General features: G+C 38.6%; 1 protein-coding gene across 1 annotated transcript in view; it reads right to left on the bottom strand.

Annotated features, from left to right (window-relative positions):
- The window catches only part of KLHL14 (kelch like family member 14), a 101,909-nt gene that overhangs the window by 58,508 nt on the left and 19,593 nt on the right, over positions 1 to 23,808 (bottom strand). Inside the window, exon 3 of the mRNA XM_003261953.4 lies at positions 12,552 to 12,673. Within this exon, the coding sequence (XP_003262001.1) occupies positions 12,552 to 12,673 (122 nt within the window). The remainder of the gene's footprint in view (positions 1 to 12,551; positions 12,674 to 23,808) is intronic.

Below are 23,808 nucleotides of genomic sequence, written 5' to 3'. Positions count from 1 at the left end.
CCACAAAATAGAAATATGTCATTGTCATAATATCATTGGTTTTAGGACCCACCCTAATCCAATATGATTCGTGTTGACTTGATTTTGTCTGCAAAAAAACTTTTTCTAAATAAGGTCACATTCACCGGTACTGGGAGTAAGGACTTATATCATTTCATGGGGACACAATTCAACTCACTACACCTAGAAAATGCCAACAAATAGAACTAGAAATAGAAAAATCTGTATTACAAGGAGCTATGCTCTTGTAATACAGACAAGCAACTCCATAATTCATTAAGGAGAAAGGAAGAGAGAATATGGTAGAATTGATACTTCAACAGCTGCACACGAGGCAGGTCTCACTTGTTGAATGGTCTGTTGTTTTTCATCTTAAAGTCATGTATATCACTGCTTTTTTGTAGTTTGAACAAAAGGTATTTACTATATTCAATTCTTTTAGACTAAAAATCAGTATAGCCAGAAACTGGCTTATATCTAATGACAGAGATCAGCAAGGAGAAGTACAGCCTGCCTCACCTTGATCTGCTGGAGATAGACCTCATAGAGAAATGGTTAACGTTTTGATCCCTTAACTCTGTGAAGGAGGTAAATGCTGCAAAGCAACAAATGAGATCAAGAAATCCGTGAGCTACGATCTCTCTCCTCCTCTTCAGATCTAATCATACAGATGAATAAATTGCTATGAAAATACCAAAAATAAAACTAAAAACAATGACTGAATCATTAAAACAAAAATCTCATGTACTCTGTGTTCAGGTAGCAAGAAATTTAATTCCAGTCAGACCAGTCTCCTGTGATTTTTTTTCCCCTTTCATCGGAGATATTTTTAATGCTCAGAGGCATTATAATAGAAAAGCATGTATTTTTGTCTGGTTTATACCCATCATCCTTACCATTACAACAAGACAAAAGCATTAAAGTAAAATTAATCATGTCAAAAGATTTTAGCAAAAACAAGTGAGACCATGCATAAAGCATCGCTTTGTCTAGTGTGAAGTCACGCTCCGATTAAAAACATATAATGAAAGTGAAAGTGATACATCATTGCCTTAGCAGTAGGGTTTTCTGAAAGTGCTTTGCGGTTCTCAACATAAAAATATGGGAACATTTTGGTCTTTGAAACTCACAAAGATTATTGTTCTAGCTAAATAACTAGAATTCAATCTCAATTTTTTAAAAAATAAATTAAGACTTAATGACCAAACAAGGCAGGTCGGTAGGATTAATAATTAGAACATGCTGTGAGGAGCGGTCGTCTGCCTTGACAACCACACACAGAGGTATGAAAGTGTCTGCTCCGCACTCCCCTTTCACAAAACCATCCTTAATCCCAGCTAAGTGTGGCCAGGTCCTTAAGGTATCAGCGCAGCTCTTTGCTCCATTGGAAACACTTAATGAATAGAAAGGTTTGATTGTAGAGTAATCATACACTCCCCAGCAATGGAGTCAATTTTTATATGATCCACAAAACCAAAAATTCTTAGTGGCTGGCTATTCCTAAAATGTAGGTTTAGTTGAAGATGTCACCATAGAGTCATCTTACGGATTTGAAAAGAAACAGTTTACTTATTTGTACTTTGCCTTCATTACGTCTTTATTTTGATGGGGATATGTACACATAATAATTGCTGGCCAAAATTATCTTTCTATTTGTTTTGTTGTTGTTGTCATGTTGAAAGTCATTTCAGGCTATTGTCCTTAGCAAACTAATGCAGGAGCAGAAAACCAAATACTACATGTTCTCTCTTATAAGTGGGAGCTAAATGATAAAAACTTAAGAACACAAGGAAGGAAACAACAGACACTGGGGTCTACTTGAGTGGGAGGGTGGCAGGAGGGAGAGGAGCAGAAAAGATAGCTATTGGGTACTGAGCTTAATACCTGAGTGATGTAATAATATGTACCGTGACATGTGTTTATGTATGTAACAAACCTTCACATGTATCCCCAAACCTAAAACAAAAAATGAAAAAAAAAAGAAAGTCGTTTCAGCTGTTTTTTTTAATGAGGTCTCTCTAAATGTTGAAAACCATCCTGTTCTATGAGATCTATGTGTACATATCTATATAAATAATTTATATGTAAAAATATTTGCATAACTATATTTTAGATGTACAATAGTTTACATACAGTAAATACTAGAAACAGTGACAACTGTATAAACTCAGACATATTAAAACTATCTGAGGGAAATCAGACTTTTAAAAATTCACTCCAAATGCATCATAATAATATTTACAGTGTTTTTCTAAACTTCCTTTTAATAGAAATGATTTTGGCTGGGCGTGGTGGCTTACACCTGTAATCCCAGCACATTGGGAGGCCGAGGCGGGTGGATCACCTGAGGTCAGGAGTTCAAGACCAGCTTGGCCAACATGGCAAAACCCCGTCTCCACTAAAAATACAAAAATTAGCTGGGCATGGTGGCACATGCCTGTAGTCCCAGCTACTGGGGAGGCTGAGGCAGGAGAACTGCTTGAACGCAGGAGGTGGAGGTTGCAGTGAGCTGAGATTGTGCCACTGCATTCCTGCCTGAGAGACAGAACAAGACTCCATTTCAAAAAAATAAAAAGAAAAAAGAAATGGTTTTATATCCTGGTAATGAATATCATTCCTGACAATAAAGTCCTATGTAGGAAGTGGTAGAAAGATACATAGAACAATTGTATTCTGACAAATAACTTCCCCTCACAGGAGAAGTGAGAATATGTTGCATGTGACTAGAAGAGTGAAACAAGTATTTGGGAACATAAGGGTGCACTGTTGTAAATATTAGGGGCTAGTAAATATTTTGATTATCCACCTTCTGAGATCTTGGGAGGATTGCACTTTTCCAGCCACTTTGAAATTAGATGTGGCTGAGCAATTTGTTTTTGCTGATACACCATGTTATTCAGGGCAGAAATTTCAAGAGTCAGTGTGACATTTCCTCTTCTCTGCCATGAAAATGGTGATATGTCAAATAGTGGAGTCTATCAACCTGAGGACTAGAATGAGAAGATGTGGAACAGGCTCCCAGTTAACCTGCCATAGACAAGTGACATGAAAAGAAATAACTATTTACTTACATAAACCACTAAGATTTGGGGATTGTTGTCACCACCTGAGTGGTGCTGGTACCAAGAAGGTCCAGTGGCTGATAAGGAAACTGAGAAGGAAGAGTGGAAAGATAGAAATGGATATCATAGTGAGAAAAATCACTGGGTACAACTGTTATTTGCTCTCACTTGGAAGGCTAATCAGTTATTTGATGAACTTCCACCTCCAAGGGAAGAGGTTGAAAACAGAATGCTGATTGTATGTGTTGGTTGCTGTTGGCTGGACTTCGCAAGATTTACAAAAAAGAGATGATCTCAGAAAAAGCTGGCCCATTTATGAGCAGTATTGAAAGGAAACAGAGTCCAGAAATCTAGGGTGTGTAGCCTTCGAAGACGGATGTTTTTCAATTTCATCTGGTAAGGTAAGTTAAAACTCAGCTTAGTGGAGAGAAAAAATTAAAGGTGTGACTTTCATAGTACTTTCACTGAGCTGGGATGTCTTAGAAGAAAGTTCCAATTAAGGCTGAGACAACCACCAGTAAATTCTAAAAATTCAGGGAAGAGTAAAAAGGAAATTTTCTCACTGAAGTCTGATAGGTACAGAAATATAAAGAGTATTAGATGGTGATGGTGTGTGTGTGAGAGAGACAGAGAGAGAGAAAGAGAGAGAAAGACAAGAGAGAGAGAGAGAAGAGCACAAGAAAACAAAGGAAAAGGCAATCTGAGAAGTTTATCAGAAAAGAAATGTAGCATGGTCACCAGCCTTGGAGTAGCTGGAAACATAAGAAAACAGCTAAGTTTTCTTGAGAGTTAATTGCTGAAAGAACTGCCAGCCTTGAGTAAAAGAAGCTGTTGACAATTTGATACCTAAAACCACTATGGTCCTCTAAGTGTTTATAGACATGGAATGTACTTAGAAAACTCTCCCACTCCCAGGAAGAGCATATTCATCAGGGTCACTTCAGACTTGGCCAATGAAGATAACAGGAAAAGAAGTATCTCCCAAAAGGAGAAGCAGGGGGCATGGGAGAACAAAAAAAATAATGAACAGAATTGGGCAGGACCCTAATCAAGGAGCACAACCCACCTCTTGGATAGGTGCCCTTCAAAATGTCTGTTTGGTAGAATTGCTAAATTGCTACGGTCTTTCCAAATGAATGTGTTTACTGGGGTGCTCCTGTCCCTGTTCCATCACGGTGCATTATGTGTGAGGGACCAGATAATTTGTCTCTTTAGTTTATTCATTCTGGGTCAAGAGGAGTCTCAAATCAGCTTGATGTTGGGATGACTATTCTTCTCACCCAGAGATCCTCCACAGTGAGCTTGATGATTTTGGGTAATCTCCCCTTGGAGGAGAGGTGAGAGCGCTTTGAGCACAGCAGAAGAGTACACTGAATATTTGATGTCTAGTAGTATAATTATGATAGTCACATTGCATTGTTTGAAAATTCTCTGGTTTTCCTCCCTCTGAACCCTGGTGAGCTTGCACTTTCCTGCTTCCCTGAAATGGAGTGTGGTCCTGTGACTGAGAAGAAATGATATATGTCACTTTTAATCACCAGTGAAAGACACTGCAGCTCTTTCTTCTCCCTGCAGCATCCATGATGGAAATGCATGTCAAGATGGAGCCCCCACATGCCTGGATCCCTGCATGACTCTGAGGAGCAGATGCCCTCTATCAGCCTGTGTTGGACATGTAGAATAAGCAAGAAATCATTTTCTCTTGTCAGTTTAAGCTCCTGAGACTTTTGGAGTTATTACCGCAGCATAATCTAGCTCATCCTGACTGATACACATAAACTTCATGCTAAACATAGAGATTTCATTCTGAATCAAAGTGTGTCTTCTTTCTCAAACTTTAGATGAGCAGAGGATAAGATTCAATATTTTGGTTTTCTTTATTTTGTTAAAAAATAATGCAAAGTGGCTGGGTGCGGTGGCTCACGCTTGTAATCCCAGCACTTTGGGAGGCTGAGGCGGGCGGATCACGAGGTCGGGAGATCGAGACCACGGTGAAACCCCGTCTCTACTAAAAATACAAAAAATTAGCCGGGCGTGGTGGTGGGCGCCTGTAGTCCCAGCTACTCGGAGAGGCTGAGGCAGGAGAATGGCGTGAACCCAGGAGGCGGAGCTTGCAGTGAGCCGAGATTGCGCCACTGCACTCCAGCCTGGGTGACACAGCGAGACTCCATCTCAAAAAAAAAAAAAAAAAAAAAAGCAAAGTTAGCAAAAATAGAATAAAAATGTATTGAGGAACAACTCTATTCCAGATCCTGAGCCTGGACATTTATGTGTATTATCTTATCTAATTCTCACAATAACCCTGTGAGGTGAGTATAATTATCCTTAATTTGCAGATAAGATTAAAAGATCAGAGAGTAAGCAGTTTCCCAAAGTCACACGGTCAACACATATCTTGTGTGTATTTCAATTCAGGTCTATCTGTCTCTAAAGATGTTACTCTCTTTGTGTGTGTGTGTGTGTGTGTGTGCATGCACACGCACACATGCTGTTTCATCTTTGATGCTATGTTGCTTCCAAGACACTGTTAAAACGTCAAAAAGTTGCATTGAATTGTGGCCTGTCCATAATCTTAAATGCAAATTTTGTCACACATGATAATTTGCAGTTTAGTCCATAAACCAAGATTATATTATTGACCTCTAAGAGTAGGTTATTATTTCAATTAGCCTATTCTAGCTCTATTCTATGAACATGGTACTACCTCAAGTACATTGGATCCATTTAGATTTTCATGGGTGAAATGGGTCAGCACAGATTAAATTCCATTCATCTGCTTGGACTTTTTGACTAACGGCACTTTTTGGCGAGATGAATTGGTGTGGGATCTGGAGCAGCACAATTTGATGGAAATACAGATACCAGTGTTGTATTCCTTACCCTGCCATTAAATCACTGTGTGACCCTAGGTATATAGCACCTCCTCTCTTTGCATAACCTAAAGTAAAAGCCAAAATGAAAAAATTGTGAGCCTGCCATTGAAGTTCCTGTATGGCCTGGTCTCTGCCAGTGTCTTTAGCCGCAACTCCTATCTGTTTCCCCCTCACTCTTGGAGTTCAGCCATGCACCTTCTTTTTGCAGCATCTTTGCCTTTACTGTTAACTAACCTGGAGCAATCTTATCTCACATCTTCACCTGGGCACTGCCTAACTCCCTCTTATCCTTCAGTTGTCAGTGCAAATGCCATTTCTTTAGTAATATTCCCCACGACTCCTTGATTAGATCAGGACTCTCCACTGCCAAATCTTATATATTTTATACCCTTCTCTCAGAGCACTATCACATTTTCTTATTATATATTGCTACCTGGGATTATTTATTAATACTGGTTTCCCTCTCTAAACTGTTAACATGGTGATAACTGTTTTGGATCAGCGTGGTATCCTCTGTGCTTAGCACAATCTCTGTTACATAGAAGATACCAATTATATTTGTTAAATGAATGAAATGAGTGTGTAAAATGAGAGGGTTGGGCATGGAGATCATTTAATCTTTCAGTACTTATATTCAATGGTTTGCCAGACTTAGTCTGTAATTTGCCCAGGAATGACACACAGCAAGTTCAAACAGCCCGCATGACTCATACCTCCTTCATTTCAGATTCAGTAGCATATACCACAGCTTCTGTCTAAAGAAGGTATCAGAATTATTTGTACACATGCTGTTCTCTGGAGAAAAAACAATTGCTATATTCAAGAGAGGTATAAGCCAGAAATAAATGAGAGATGGCCAAAGAAGGTCAATCAGTTTTTCTAGGTACCCAGCTTCCTTGAAATACAGTATTTGGAGTGACCACCACACATATTTTCTTAAAAATCTATGAAAAATCCACTAATGCACTGGTGCATGAATACACAGTAGCAAATAATTCAAGATATATAGCAATGTGCAGCCATGTATCTCAAATTAGAATTGAGCTCATTGAAGGTAAAATTAGATGCTAACATATTTAAAAAGTCCAAACACAATTGTCTCTCCTTCTTTGTCCAAAGCCATGGAAATGATTGCTCCAAACAAAAAATTCCAAGCTAAGAGAGACCAACTGCTATGATATTGTATATAATATTTAGATCACTGTTTTTTCAGTAACACTGAAAACAAAAATTAGAGGGGTATCCCTACTTGCAATTCTTAATTCTTGAACCTGTCTTGATAATTCCTTGAAATAGTCTCCATGTGATATGGTTCTTGGTCAATTCTGCAGCCCCACTGCTTACTTGTCCAACTTCAGATTTTCCTATAGATACACAAATTTATTTCAGTTGCCAAAAGACACTATACTCCCTCTTGTCTTTTGGCATTCTCAATACTGGGTGGTCTTACTAAAATACTTCCCCATCTACCTTTTGCCTAGGTAATTCCTATCCATTTTTTCAGAGTTACAGATGGTCACTTCTAGGAAAGCTTTCCTAACCTCTCATGTTTACTTTAGGGGCTCATTTTTGTGTTCCCATAGCACCCTAGAATTTCTCTATTTGTCTCTTAGCACCCTGTATTATAATTACTTCCTTAGGTTATTGAGAGGAGAGATTATCTTATGCACGTTCTATCCTACCATCCAACACAGAGTGGGTATTCAATAATTGCTTATTACATAAAGGAATGAGGTCTATAAATAAGTCTAAATTCTTCCTAGGCATTTTCAGAGTCATTCAAAAGTAACTCACTGTTTTCTGAAGTTCTCCTGCAATGAGAAACGCACTATCTATGAACCCTACCTACCTGTTTAGAAATAACATTAAATTAAATGGTTTGTGGGTTTTAGTTCTTGGTAATAAAGATAATGTGAATAAAGGAAACCCACAGGTACAAAGCCCTTAATTTAACTTACATTTTATTTTCTTCAAAACAAATAATGATAAATGATTATTAGGTTTTGACTAATTTTATTTTCCTCCCAGTGTTCATATCCTTAGGGAACAGAAATGAACTGAAATCAAGAAACAGAAGGGCCAAGGAAAGAAGTCCATTTGAATGTATCAACATGCAGGTTTATTAATTATTCCCTGAATAATCAACAACTAAACCATTCAGCATTGCTTGGCTATTGAATATGATCAAACCTATATTTATCATTTGGAACTGAAGTTCAATGTCTTATACAAGCTTTGTTTGCTCATGACTATTCCGTCACCATTTATAGAAAGTATATTTTTTCAAAAGCGTGAAGAATCCACCAGCTTTCTGATCTTTGTGACTCCTCTTAAAGAAATAAACAACAACCAGACACAGGACCCCTCCTATCTGGATGGGATCAAGTTAAATGTCATCCGTGGGCCAGAGGAGACAACCTAAGAAACCACCACCCGACAGTTTCCTTTATTTTCCATGACTGAACACTAGAAAATTCCCAAATCCTTCCACTACAAAGAGAGAAGAGTTGTAAATCAACAGAACAGAAGAGAAACAAAAGGCATTTCCTCTACCTTTAACAAAGGGAACTTAGAGTTATCAAGAGAAGGAACACGCCTTTCTACTTAGCTCCATAATTTTCATTCGAATGTTATTAAAAAGAAGTCATCATTGGTACATGGAAGGATAAATCTATATTTTAAAGTCCCTCTTTTCTGTTGTTGGTCATAAAAGGCAACAAAGAAGCATCTAATAAATAGAATCTCTTATTTGAAACATTGGAAAAAGGATGCCAGCTCCTGGAAAATACCTTGCCCATCAGTAAAGAAATTGGTCCACAGGGAATAAAAATGGAATGGAGAGCTCTTCAATGCTGCCCTATGGGGAGAAATAAAAGGGGTCTCCACATGTGGACTTCATAAAAACTTTGATATATGAGAAGTCTGTTATCAAAAGTACACGGTAACCCCAGAAATTTTTCTGTTTAATCTTTGCACAGAGGATTTAGGGCCTGCAAAGTGCAAGAGGCATGATTTTCACATTGGCCGTTTTAGTATTCATGTCTCCTGTACTGCTTTCTAATAAGTTAAGATGAAACGGGAGACTGCGTGCAGGAGTGAGAGATGCAAGAAAAGCAGTGCTGAGAAATAAAGATGAACAAAAGTGCATCTTGACTTCCCTTTTATTATTAACAGGTGAGAGAACAACAATGCCAAACTTATAATATTATTACTTAACACTTCACATTTACAAAAAGACATTGCAGTCATTTTTACATGTTATTTCTCAATATTTTTCTGATAGAGGCTTTTCTTATAATCAGTTTTTATAATGATATATGAAATGATTTTTCCAAAAAGGAAGATAAACACGCAGTCTGTGCCAGCATGTTACCAAAACAATCTGTTTGGTGAGAATAATTGTTTCCTTTACTGTTTGGGTAAGCCAAACAACTGGTTGGCCAACTATTTGAATGTTGTTTTCTTTGTGTTATATAGACCCACTTTTTCACTCCTACTCCCCTCCACTCCATTCAACTCACTATTACTTAAGTGTACCCCTTACATCGTATTTCTGAAATATAAATAACATAACAGGATAAGATCTAAAGGAAAGTAGCCTTCCTCTTAATTCTTTCTGTGATATAAGGTGTGTAAATGGAGCGGCTCCCATGGGTATCTGTGCACCTGCCTCTAGGCTGTGGCCTGTTTCTAAGAGGAGCATGTCTGTAAGGCACATTGAGAAATGTTTGCTCAACGTAAGTGGGCAAAGTATGCTGAGATTCAGAAACTCCAGCTACCTCATGTTTTAGGTATCTTTAGTTAATTTGTTAGTTTGCATGGAGAAAGTCATTTAATAAATAAGTAGACCCCAAACCAGGGGACTGTCTCCTACCTTTAACTGTCATCCTCACCTCCCAGACAAATTAGTTTGGTATTTCTTCTGGGGCAAAAGAATGGCAGTGGAAAGTTCTCCAATCCCTTAGGCTTTATTAGATTTGGGAAGAATCTGGGATTCTGATGAGAAAGATTTCTTCATTTATTATTAGACGGCCCAAAGCATAGCAATCTGTTAGTTGCCTTTTTCTGTTTTGCAGAATAAGATATCTTAACGAAAAAAACCAGCAGAAATTATCTAGGTAAACTTTCTACATTTCTTCAACAAATGTAAAAAATATGCCTTTACTTGGGGCCATATAGTCGTAGTCTAGCAGGTAATAAACTATATATTTTTAAGTACAAGTCCCAGTGAAATGAACATTGTTAAGTAGAGTAAACATTTATTTCAAAGCCATAAGTATGTCTGAGATAGAAAAAGGGTTCAAGATCTTTAAATATGTTCCCATTATAAGAATTTAAACACACACACACACACACACACACACACACACACTTATTTCCTTCCATTTCAAATCTAATAAATAGAGTCAATAGATACCCTTTTCTCTTTACTTCTTAATCTATAGATTATTAACTCTAACATATGAAAACTATGGAGAATATGCTTCCTACTCCAGGGCAGTGGGTTTAAGTGGTATGTCTGTTGCAGTGTTACTTGTCTGCATGGAGAGCTTGCATTGATTGACTGATGCCTCTAGGTATAAAGGTACAATCCTTATGCTAATGTTGATAGTGATGTTACAGTAATAGCAATAGTACCTGCAATTTTTTTGAGCGCATTCTATGTGCTAGATGATTTATAAACACAATTTTTATTTTAAAAATACTACAGTGACTTTCACAAAATTAAGAAACCATGACTCCAAATATTTATATGATTTTCTCAAGGTCCTGGATCTGGGTTTGCAACCAAGTCTGTCTGATTCAAAGTTCATGTTTTCTTCCTACATCCCTCCAAGCAGAGAGTTAATTCAGGCAATGTGAAAACTTGAAGTAAGGTGACCACATGTTCCAGTCTATATCTGTTGTCCTGGCATAATTAATAGATTCCCCTTTCATGCTCGAAAATGCCCCAGTGTGGACAATGTTTAACAATCAACCTATCTTTGAGCAAGGTTTAAAACCCACATAAGACTTTTCTAAGGTATTGTTCACAATGCTTTAATTAATCTTTCTGTCTTTACTGAAGGGTGTCAAACAAGAAACAAATTGGACCTAGCTTGGTGTATTTGGGAAAACAAATGGATTTATGAATGAATATCATTTACTGGTTGGGTGTATTATCACTCTGTCATCTTTCTTTAAGAATCTTTTGTCCTTCCTCTTTTCTCTCTCCTCCTCCTAGTCTCCATGTTTCTTTCTATGCAGGCTTTCACTATTGGTCAAGTATTAAAAAATAAATTCCTTGGTTTTGCTTTAGCTTTTGTTTCTGACGAACCTTTAAAATTCAGCTTGGCCACTCACTCAGATGTTTAAACCACTATTAATGGTATTTTTGTCAAAAGAGAAATAAAAATCATTTTAAGACATCACTAACTTATTTTTCTTTCTTCCTTCTCCTTAATCTCGCTGCTACTATTCCACTACTTCTTTACTACAACCGTAGCGCATTGGTGTCCAGGGAGCTTTCTCGTTGCAGTTCCTGGACAATGCTACTGCAGGTTTCGCTGGGGGACGCCAGCTCCAAAATGTATTATTTCAAGCACCACCACACATGTCTCTGCTCGTCTTCTGCTTTTATGGGTAAACTGTTGTCCAGTTTCTATTATTTTAAAGGGCTTTCAGGAAGAGGAAAGGAAACGATTTTTGAAAAATAAACATGATAAAATATATAACTGTTAAGACACATGCAATAAGAAAATCTAACATTCACTTTTGTTGGTTTTAAATGTATGGCTTTGATTTATGGATTAAAATTGCTCATTTATTATTTTATCTATACAGCTCTGGGCAATTTTGACAGTTAAAATTTAGTTTTATTGACCAGTGCAGCCACTGTGCCCACGAGGGGACTGGTGCACACAGCCTGCTGCACTCAAGAAACGATGATTTTTGATTCCATGAGTGAGTCCGATTGGGAATCATAACCGATATAACAATAAGTTCCAAATCTCAGTGCCCAAGGCAAGAGGTCTGCTGTAAAACACAATTGCCCTTTAAGAAGGGGAGGAGAAGAATCCTGGGTAGAAGTTTGCAAGCACAATTTCATGTAGCTGGACTAGGCCACAAATATATGTTCATTCAAACTATGCAGCAGTATAAGGGGACATTTCTTTAAAGACCCAGTTCCACAGATTAAATATTAATAAGCAAAAATGCCTAAAAAGCAAAATAAATGTTAGTTACAGAGACAATGAACTAAACAACCATTTTGATGTGAGAAAATTTACTAGTGAGTGCCATAAACCAATTTTTGCTTTCCAATGAACAATAACAAAACGAACAGAAGAATTTTGTGGGGAAGATCTTTGCTCCTCCCCTGCACCCTCCATTGCAGCACATGCAGAAATGTAAACCAGTACAGTGATTTTAGGCTAGGCCTACTCGACTACCAAATTGGCCACCTCTGCAATGTTAATTTAGTCTTTTACTCTAAATCCCCTGTGATACATAAACAAACCTCCAAAGGGGAACAAATCAATAAAATGTCTAATTTGATTAACCGTGTTTTCAAATTCATCAAGACAGCTCTAACCTGAAATAAATAGGTGAGTGAATAAATAAATAATGCACTCACTTGTGAGTATTTTCCACGTCTTCTTTTCATCGTCGTAATACTGAACCAAATTGCTGGGGAGCCGGTCCGGTCCAGGAGGCAGCCCTCCAACCAATAACAGCATTTTCTTGTTAGAGCGAATTCTTCACCCAAAACAAAAGAGGAGATGAATAACCACATTACTGTAGAGTCTTTTTAGTGGCAACGAAATCATAACCATCAAAGAATGTTCCTTTCTTGCAGATATCTATTTCATTTTTTCCTGTTTCTTCTCCCATTCATGTCTCAACAATTTTTTTGAACCAAGCAGAAAAATGATCAGAAGAGCTGCACATCCCCATACTCATAGAATAATAAGCTCCCTTTATGCAATTTGTTAGAGGTTCATTCTAGAACGACCTTTTTCTTATATTATCCCTTTAAATCATCACTCTTTACAGCCGAGTACACATGAAATGCTCTGGAGTTGTACTAAGGTTAAGCATTAAAGTTGCATGTCAAAAATCGTATTAGTCAAAATCATTATTATAAGCCATTCTCCACTCAAAGAACCTTGAAAAAATTAAGGTTATGCAGGGAGTTTGTGAGCCAACTCTTTAATCACCCAGGGAACTTCAAACACCAGTTTGGTACAATTAGTAGCACAGGGCTAACTGGGGTGGGTTAACCAGTTTGAACATGAATTTTTTTTGTTTGTTTAATTTAGCTTAGACTTCTGCCTTCTTCCCCTTCCCCCACTCCCAGCTCACCCTCCCCTCTGCTCTCCCCCTGTGCACCACTGGCGATATAGCAGCACCAATTGGTAAAAACGAGACTGTGATGTTGTTGTGAGCCTCCCCAGAGTGGAGCCCTGCCAATGCTTGCCACTGATCCAGCGGCATGAACCTGCTCAACTGTGCAAAGTCACTCTAATTCCCTCCCTCTGTTTTTCTACCTTCTCCCCCAGGGGGCAACCACTGAAAGGAGTGACTACCCACCCATCAAGAGCTGGCAATTCGCTGCTATTAACCGTGACTGTGATTCCCAGTCCGCCTGGCAGTTCCTGAGAAAGGCCTGCAATGTCTCATATGCAGTAAAAGCTGTAAGATGCACCCTGGCCAGCACACTCGACCTGATGGATGTACAATCCTCAGGAACAGTAATGGATTGAGCACACTTGCGATTGAAGCAGGGAGAGGAGGCCCAGACCCCTACAAAGGACCTGCTGATTTAACAGTCGCTTTACATGTAATTGAACTTTTCATGTACCTGAAAGGCTCAAGGTGGTGGTGGAAGAAACGGAACAACGATGATTGAAGGAAAAAAGTCAATAAATACAAAAGGATTCCTCTTAGTGATGATAACAAGCCCACGGCATGGCTCTGAATCTATGATTACATATTCAGCTCGTTCTGAATCAAGAATGCTTGGCGAAGTACGCCCTTGTGGAGAAGCATTGTTTGTTGGTTAAGAACCTAACATTCGGAGAGTTAACTTAATACAGTTAATGACATCTCCATGTGAAGGAAGGGAACAAGAGAATTCCTTTGATGAAACTCTGGTGCCATTGAATGCATTATTATGCCTCAGTGGGAAAAATACCTTCTGGAGAATTGCCCATAGTAGACACTCATCGATAGAGGGAGCTGTACTTACAGAGGAATGAGTAATGTGATGGCAGCTTGCGGTGTCAATTTTACCACTCTGTGGATATAGTTGAGCCAAAAGGAAAACAAACAAACCCAAACTCTGAATTTGAAGTACCTTCGAACTGTACCCATATGCCTTATAGACTAGTAGTTGGCAAATAGAATACAACAGCAAAGAGCCCCCATACTTGGAGGATTTCAGTGATTGGGGTGTTTTTGCAAGAGGGGTTAAGAAAAATCAGTGCAGTCAGTACCTCTCTTTCATTTGGAAAACATACATACATAATTCACATGCTATATAGTCTCCTAAATGCATGGCCACAGAGCTGATATATGACCATTTTTTTCTTATTGTAGTTTTTAGCCCAAATAATCAACCACTCTGTGTGTGTAAGAGAAGTCAAGATGAAAACAAATACTCTTTTTAGGTTGCTGCAAATGACCATGTGTAGACAGACCTGTTCAACTGGAAGTCACGATTCTGTGACTGTCCTAACATCACTCGTCCACATGCCCCCAGACTGCAGTTGGGGGTAGATCAGTATCAACAGGATAGACACAGAGGAAAGAACTCATTGAAGTGGCAGTTGTGACAAAAGCAACATAATTAAATATGTTTTAGTATATAAATAAATTAACTGCTTAAAACATGTGTTTAATGGGGCCCGGCATGGTGGCTCATGCCTGTAATCCCAGCACTTTGGGAGGCCAAAGCAGGCGGATCACTTGAGGTCAGGAGTTCGAGACCAGCTTGACCAACATGGTGAAACCCTGTCTCTACTAAAAATACAAAAAATTAGCCGGGTGTGGTGGCGGGCACCTGTAATCCCAGCTACGTGGGAGGCTGAGACAAGAGAATCTCTTGAACCCAGGAGGCAGAGGTTGCAGTGGCCTGAGATTGTGTCATTGCACTCCAGCCTGGACAAAAAGAGCGAAACTCCATGTCAAAAACAACAACAAAAAATTAGCTAGGTGTGGTGGCACATGCTTGTAATCCCAGCTACTTGGGAGGCTGAGGCAGGAGAATCGCTTGAACTCGGGAGGCAGAGGTTGCAGTGAGCTGAGATCACGCTATTGCACTCCAGCCTGGGCAACAAGAATAAAACTCCATCTCAAAAAAAAAATGTGTTTAATGGATGGCAAAGGGAGATGAATGCATGGCTCACACATGTTTGTAAGGTCATTTCATTCATTGATAAGAGGAACTTCCCTAGATAAGTTACACTGGTGATTCTCCACCCTGATTTAGATGGACCATCTCTGCTGATAAGGGGAGGATCTAGTGTCTTTGTTCTCTCTGCCCAAATTGCCAGCCATTGCCATCTGTCCTCTAAGAGCTGAACTGACTACCAATACAAAAGCCAGTGAACAGTGGGCCAATGGTAACACCCTCCACCCCTGCCAACAGTGACATGATTCAAGGGCTAGCTAGCAAAGAGCAATGAAAGATTCACATAACTAAGGTAAATCTCTAAGCGACTCAGGCCTCTGCAGAGACTGTAATAAAGAATTATGTGGAGGAAAAGGAAATCCTACTTACCCTCAATGGCTGTGTGTTTTCTACAAAGGGACAGTGCTTTGAAGCCATTATGTATGGCTTTCTTAGTGAATCAAGATGCCTTCCAAATCTTTTGCATTGTTATATTTACATCATCATTCATTCAATTTGTCATGACATTTTACTTAGAGTATTTTTTCTCTAAATCTTATGTCATTCAATTTTCCAAGCCAGTATCAATATTATTTAATTCTAAATGAAACTTGAAGCTCTACTTTGTGAAGATGAACCAAATTGAAACCCAAAATAGAATAAAACATGTAAGAAGTTGGATCATACAGAGGAAAGAACACATCAAGTGACAAAACATATTTGAGTGGTTTTCTCACTATTTTCTCCACTGATTCTCAAAACAGCTCAACGTGGTAGGTATAACTCTCCATTTCACAGAGAGGAGAGAAAGTTCCCATAGCTGTTATAAGAAGGTACACATTTGGACATTACAGAAAACTATGAAGACTTCTGAATCCAAATAAAGAAACCTAATAGAGATTACATTTCTTATTGCTTAAGAATAATACAAATGAGAATAACCATCACATATTTTACTTTGATATAAATGCAATGTCAACTATTCAATTACTCCTAGAAAGCAATACACGTGAATAATTCCTGTGGAAAAGCTTCCATTCTTTTTACAATGTGCAATTATAATAGTGACAATGACAATAACGACAGTTAATAATGAATGCGTATTGAATACTGAACTTCTGATTATCATACTATTTATTTGATGTGTGTGAACTTCAATTTGAAAACACCATAAAAAAAGGTACCTGTGAACTAGAAAAGTAAAATTAAGAGAAGCTGAACTAACTGTGCTGAAGGGGGTTTTAATTATTCTTTTTCAAATAATTCCAGCAGAGCTTTACAGGTTTAATTTTAGATTAGTCAAAATTTATAAATGTAGCCTCATTGCAATCTCTAGAGCTTCTTCTCATGGCAACACAAGAGCTTTTTAGAAGCTCTTTACATAGGGAACCAATTTAGCCCAAATTAATACATTCTCTTCATACTTTTTATTATTTTCAAATACTCCTTTCACTCTTCATTTTGCCCATTTTACCCAACCCAGACCAAAGTACGTATTGAAAGACAAGGAATAAAAGAAATGTAAACAAAAAGCTGAGTATATCGTGGTTAATAATATTTGAATGTCTTTGATCTGAGTTCCTTGATTCTTGCATAGAAAAATGTAAGGTTGCAAAGGCGATGGAATCTGAAGGTCTCCTTTGTTCCATCTCAGTAACTGCCCAACATTTACCATGTGTCACATTTGGGCGTGTGTGTGCGCCTGTATGCGTGAGTGCTGGCGTGCATACATACTTTGGTTTCCGGGATGAATGATTGAAGGATGACCTAAATCTCCTGGTGTAAACAAATTTTTCATCATACTGGTGTTCTAAGTACTGTAAAATCTCATTTATTTATATTTCAGTGATTTGGAACTTCAATAATTGGGAAACAGGCCAGTTAAAGTTTTCCTTTCCATGATACATGAGAAAAGTTTTCATGAACTAGATTGCAAAAAAACTTTTAACCTATTTAGAAATCAGCTGATATGCTGGCACTTTATAATCACCAATGCACATTTAGGCAAAATTCATTTTACAGATAACAAATAATTCTCATTTATGAAAGAAGATATTCTGCAATGTTCTAAGAATCATTAATTCATAGAGTTAGAAGAAAACTTTGAGGTAATCTAGTCCAGTGATTCCCAGGCCCTAGCAAGTTACCAGGATCAACTGAAGGCATTAGAAATTTTGGATTCTTAGTATAGATTTTCAGTTCTCGACTCTCAGAGATTATGATTCAATAGGATGAGTCTTAAAAAATCAATGCTGTTTCACAGCCTTCCAGCTGATGCTAATACACAGCCAGACTTGAGGCCACTGACTTGGTCTAGTCCCCTACATAATGTAGAAATCCTTCTAATAGTTTTTTAAACAAGTAGTTATTCTTATCTATTTGGAAATTTGAAATGAATCTTAGGTTTTCAGATACGCTCTGTTGTTAAAAGTTGCTGTACAGTTGTGTTAGATATATTTTTTCCTCTTATGCTGAGCTGAAAAACCTACCTAGGTTTTCTAGAGCAGTGGTCCTCAACCTTTTTGGTACCAGGGTCCGGTTTCATGGAATACAGTTTTTCCATGGACCAGGGGGATGGTTTCAGGATGATTCCAATGCAGTACATTTATTGTGCACTTTATTTCTATTATTATATTTCTATTATTACATTGTAATATATAATAAAACAATTATACAACTCACCATAATGTAGAATCAGTGGGAGCCCTGAGCTTGTTTTCCTGCAACTAGACAGTCCCATCTGGGGGTGATAGGAGACAGTGACACATCATCAGGTATTAGATTCTCATAAGGAGCACACAAGCTAGTTCCTTCACATGTGCAATTCACGTAGGGTTTGTGCTCAGATGAGAATCTGATACTGCCACTAATCTGACAGGAGGCAGAGCTCAGGTGGCTAATGCAAGTGATAGGGAGCAGCTGTAAATACAAACGAAGCTTCACTCACTCGCCCACCACTCACCTCCTGCTGTACGGCCCAGTTCCTAACAGGCCACGGACCAAAGAAAACTAAAATACTAGTTTTCTTTTAAGGCTTTCAAAAATCACAGTAGTGTTTTAGCAGTCACAGTGCAGTGTGTCCCTGTTCGGCTGAATATCAGTATCAATCTTTTTTTTAAAAAAACAAGTGTTTTCAAGCCAAGTTTTTCCTATCCTGTATTTCTTCTAATTAAAATATTTTAAACAGCTGTGCATGACTATTTTTTAACATTTTTTGTTCTCTGCTGATTTAGACACTTTGCTTCAATTCGTTTACAGTTAGCAATTGTTAACTGAGTTCCTACTATGTTCCAGGTGGTGTTCTAAGGATTGGAGATAATAATGGAAACAAGAGGAGTAAATTCCCTGTTCACTGTGGTACTTAATTCCACTCTAGTGGGGACGTCAATGGAAGCCATCACGATCTTTGAGGCAGAATAGCCTAGTTGTTAAGGGTGTAGACCTCTTAGTTAAGGTGGGATGCCTGGTTTCAGCTGTTCTAAGCGAACGTAGGCTGGCCTTTTTGTCACTCTTATTTTTATTTATTTTATTTTTTTGAGATGGAGTCTTGCTCAGTTGCCCAGGCTTCTGGAGTGCAGTGGCGTGATCTCGGCTCACTGCAACCTCTGCCTCCCGGGTTCAAGCAATTTCCGGCTAATTTTTGTATTTTGTATTTTTTTATTTTGTATTTTTTAATTTTTTTTTTGAGATGGAGTATTGCTCTGTCACCCAGGCCGGAGTGCAGTGGCGCCATCTCTGCTCACTGCAAGCTCCCCCTCCCGGGTTCATGCCATTCTCCTGCCTCAGCCTCCCCAGTAGCTGGGACTACAGGTGCCCGCCACCACACCTGGCTAATTTTTTGCATGTTTAATAGAGACGGGGTTTCACCATCTCCATCTCCTGGCCTGGTGATCCACCTGCCTTGGCCTCCCAAAGTGCTGGGATTACAGGTGTGAGCCACTGCACCAGGCTTTTTTATTTTTATTTTTTCTTTTTAAGTATGGACAGGGTTTCACCATGTTGACCAGGCTGGTCTCTAACTCCTGACCTCAAGTGATCCCCCGACCTTGGCCTCCCAAAGTGCTAGGATTACAGGCGTGGGCCACTGGGCCTGGCCTCTTTGCCTCTCTTTAACCTTATTTATAAAATAGGGATAACCCGAACAAGACCTAAGGCACAGGCATCTTTAATTTTCAGAATTAAAAGACATAATATATGTAAAGCATTTAAAACAGTGCTAAACAAATGCTAATTATCATTACCACGATCATCATCAACAACTTCATAGTTATTCACATCATCATTATCCTCCTCATCCTCATTATCATCAATATTATCTGTTCCTTTATGTAATTTGCAGGTTTGACAAGCAGGTGGCTTATGCCCCATCCAAGTTTTATTACTTAAAGATAATAAAGAATTGTACTTCAGTTGTTTGGTATTTTAATTATGCTAACTCATTCTTCCTGAAATGATGGGATTTTTACTTTAATTCTCTACATAGGGTCTTTGGGAGTGTATGACCATTTTTTGAAACATGGAGATTTGATTGAAAACAACAACAACAACAAGCAGTTTTGAAGTAGCAAAGCGATCCAGAGTAGATAATCATTATCCCGTCTTTCAGAAGCCAGGTTAATTACAAGTTAAGGGTCATCAGACCTGGATTTAAATCTTCTACCTTTTCTTATGTTTATCTCCTTGGGCTGACTCTAAGCCTCAGTTGCTTCATCTGTAAAGTGGGAATAATAGTATCCTCTAACAAAAATGTTGTAAGGGTTAAATAAAGTCATTGAGGTGTAATAGCAAAATAAATGCCTTCTACTTGTAACCAAAGCCGCCTTGTAGAGCCAGTCCCTCCAGCAAATGAAAGCCCCTTTGTGCTGCTGACACCTTGAAAGATGAATGTCTCTGCATACTGAAGGGGGAAAATATTGATACTTTCAACATAATCCAGTAGGAAGGGGCTGTGGAAAATGCAAAGAAGTTTTGACTCTTTCCCATGTCCTCCCAATTTCAGTGGACTTTACTAAACTCATGATAGCTTAGTAGTGCATAAAAGCAGTAAATGGGCATTTTCACATCTGGTGGTACAGCAGTAATGTATAGGAGTGATTTGGGAGGTAGAAAAGGTCAGGAAAACACAAGCTCCAGGGACTCACAGACATGAGGATGGGGGTGTGAATCAGTTCAGGCTGCAATAACAAAAATACCATAGACTGTGTGGCTTGAACAACAGAAAATTATTTCTCATAGTTTTGGAGGCTGAAAAGTGCAAGATCAGAGTGCTGGTAGATTCTGTTCCTAGTGAGGGCCCACTTCCCGTTTCTGTTCTCATATGGTGAGGGGGGCAATGAGAGAGAGAGAGAGAGAGAGAGCACATGTGTGTGCTCTCCTCTCTCTTCTTATAAAGCCACTAATTCCATCATGAGGGTTCCACCATCACGACCTAATTACCTCCCAAAGGTCTCATATCCAAATACTATCTTACTGGTGATTAGGGCTTCAAGGTATGAATTTTTAAGGGGCAGAACCAAACATTTAGACCATAGTAAAATAGTTTTGGTTTTCCATAGGCCATAGGATTATAGGGGTTCATAGTAATTTCTTTACCGATCTGTTATGCCTCCAGCTGAAATCTGGGTTACATAGGAATAAAATATTTATATAGTTCAAAATTGATAAATGATAGCTATTATTATTATGTGTAATTATTAACTTTAGAAAGTACTCATTTGAAAATTCATCTTTGGAATTCTGGAGTTTTTATTGCTTAGAAGCCTTGCAGATACCATATGTTACACTGTATATAAATAGCCAGAACTTTGATTGCATAAGCAAGTTTAACAAAAATATAAAACCACTGGACTTCCTACAATGGTATTGACTCAGATCTCATTCATAAAATATAATCTACTTACTCTCTTCGCTGCCAGCTGCCTCTGTTAGGGTAGTCACCAAATCTTATGATATTCAACTCACCGAATTTCATGGTATCCTTGACTCTTCCATTTTCTTGCTATATTCTATAGTTTCTAGAGCTGTAATATTTCTTAAATCTTTCTCTTCATTCCAGCCGAGCTGCCATCAGCTGGATTCAGCTGGGTTGGTTCTCCCTTGTGCTGTTGTAAAGTGGTAACCCTGCTTTCTGACCCCCCATCCCCATCTGCACTACATATTTTGTCAAATTGAATTTTAGCAAAGCCAAACATTAATAATCAATTACATCAGTCCTCTTCTTAAAAACCATTGAATTCACAATTACCTATCTTATTATAACCTCTCTTTCCTTTCTCTCTTTTTTTCTCCTATTAGTAAATGTCTTCCTGGAATTTCATTTGGGGGATAAAAGAGTTTGTAAGTCCAGATCTGGAAAAATGTGAAAGGGGAATTTCAGATGGAAACTGCTCAGATCGTGGGGAGGAAGTAAACAGAGGTAGATCCCTCTATTCCAAGTAATTGGCCTGGCCAGAAGGAGGCTTTGAAAGGCAGCTAGCCTTCCCTAAACTTCCAGCCAGAATGGTACCCAAAACTCCCCCAAGGAGAGCTGCTACCCTTCTCTTAAAATTTTCCAGCGAAGTAAATTCCTTTGAGAGTTTGTTCCAGCTGATTTGCTGTTGTATTTAGGTTTCTTTATCATAGCTGTTCCTGGTAATTACACAGTAGCTTTCATCGGAAGAGCCTTTAAATAGACCTGATAATGCCTCTGGGAAGTAGGCAAACACAAAGTAACACTATCCCCATTTAACAGATGAAAGACTAGAGGAAAAGGGGCTTAGGCAGCTTTTCCAGTGCTGCAGGATGGGTTTTATTTTCCTCCATTTCACACAGGAAACATCTCCAGGGTTTTCTCATACAACTCTTCTGTGGCTCTCAGGTGTGGCTGAAAATGCCTTACTTCCCAGAGTCTGACTTTGGGCTCCCCCTCTTCCTCACACAAGGAGTCTGGCTATGTGGTGACTGGAGAATGGTCAGTCACGTGCCTATTATTTAGTTTTCCTAAGATGGAAGTAACTTTAAGATTTGTTTGATCATATCATAAAGATAATACATGCTCACTGAAAAAAATTCTGACTATACTTAAAAGCAAGAAGAACTTACTACATAGTAGGTGCTCAATAAATGCTTGTTGTATAAATGAAGATATGACAAACAAAAGAAGGAATAGAGTCTGACATAGTGTCTCATGCCTGTAATCCCAGCACTTTGGGAGGCCAAGGTGGGTGGATCACTTGAGGTCAGCTGCTCGAGATCAGCCTGGCCAACATGGTGAAACCCCGTCTCTACTAAAAACACAAAAATTAGCTCGGGGTTGTGGCGTGTGCCTGTAATCCCAGCTACTCAGGAGCCTGAGGCAGGAGAATCACTTGAACTTGGGAGATGGAGGTTGCCGTGAGCTGAGGACATGTCACTGCACTCCAGCCTGGGCGACAGAGTGAGACTCCATCTCAAAAAAACAAAACAAACAAACAACAACAACAAAGAAGGAATAGGTGGGCAGACTAAAAGTCACTTGTAATCCCACTATCCAGGAAGATGTTATAGATTCTTTATATCCTCTTTTTTCCTTACTTGTTTCAAGGTTCAGTCAGTGGGGTGGAGGTGTCAAAAGGCAATGGGGAAAAAGGAAAAAGCGTATTTCTGAACCACAGGGTAGAAGACTCAGAGAGCCATATATTGGGAAAAGGACATGCATATCAACCAACTCCCAAATCTAAGCTGCTATTTTTACTATGTAATGCCCTAGACCCTCCATCTTTTATCCCTGTCTGAGCATGTCCAAATAATGAGTCTTTCTCTTGTTACGTTATCACATTCATCATTTTTCTTTGGATGTCTCTGCTTATCTTTGTTCTTTAGGTCTAGTGTTGTCTTATAGAATAGGAGGCTACCATGATAGAGTACAGTGTTTACCAAACTTCAGTTATCAGTACAACAGAGGACTTCCATTATTTTTTCCATAGCCACACACTTTGAAATTATTTACTAAATATTTTATTTAAAACCGCTCACGTAAAAAAATGCTTCCTTAAAAATCCCAGGCTATTGTAGTGGTTCCCAATGTGGGAACTTTTATAAGCTATCAGAACTCTTCGGGGATTCTGATTCAATGATCTGGGATGGGACCCAGCATGGTGTCTGTGTGTGTGTGTGTGTGTGTGTGTGTGTGTGTGTGTGTGTGTGTGTGTCTTTTAAGCTTTCTCAGTGATTCTATTAATAATATGCAACCAGTATTGAGAACCATGGTTCTAGGCAATTATATTTACTAAATCATGGGCTTCATGGGTTAATTATTTTATCTCTAACATACATTAAAACATAACAATACCTAACTTATTATAAATGTTAAAATGATTTCTTGTGTACCATCTGAAATTGTCTCACATTCTACCAGTGGTAGATAAATCCTACTTGGGGATGCACGATAAGAAATGGAAGAAACCAGGACTTTAATATCTGAAGCTCTGAAAAGCTGTTACATTCCAACTCTGCCACTTCCTGTCTGTGTGACCATGTGAAG

Source organism: Nomascus leucogenys, chromosome 4, assembly GCF_006542625.1.
Source record: "Nomascus leucogenys isolate Asia chromosome 4, Asia_NLE_v1, whole genome shotgun sequence".
In the NCBI taxonomy this organism is placed as follows: domain Eukaryota; kingdom Metazoa; phylum Chordata; class Mammalia; order Primates; family Hylobatidae; genus Nomascus; species Nomascus leucogenys.
The sequence above is the reverse complement of the archived record's forward strand: the minus strand, read 5'-3'. Positions and strand labels throughout refer to the sequence as shown.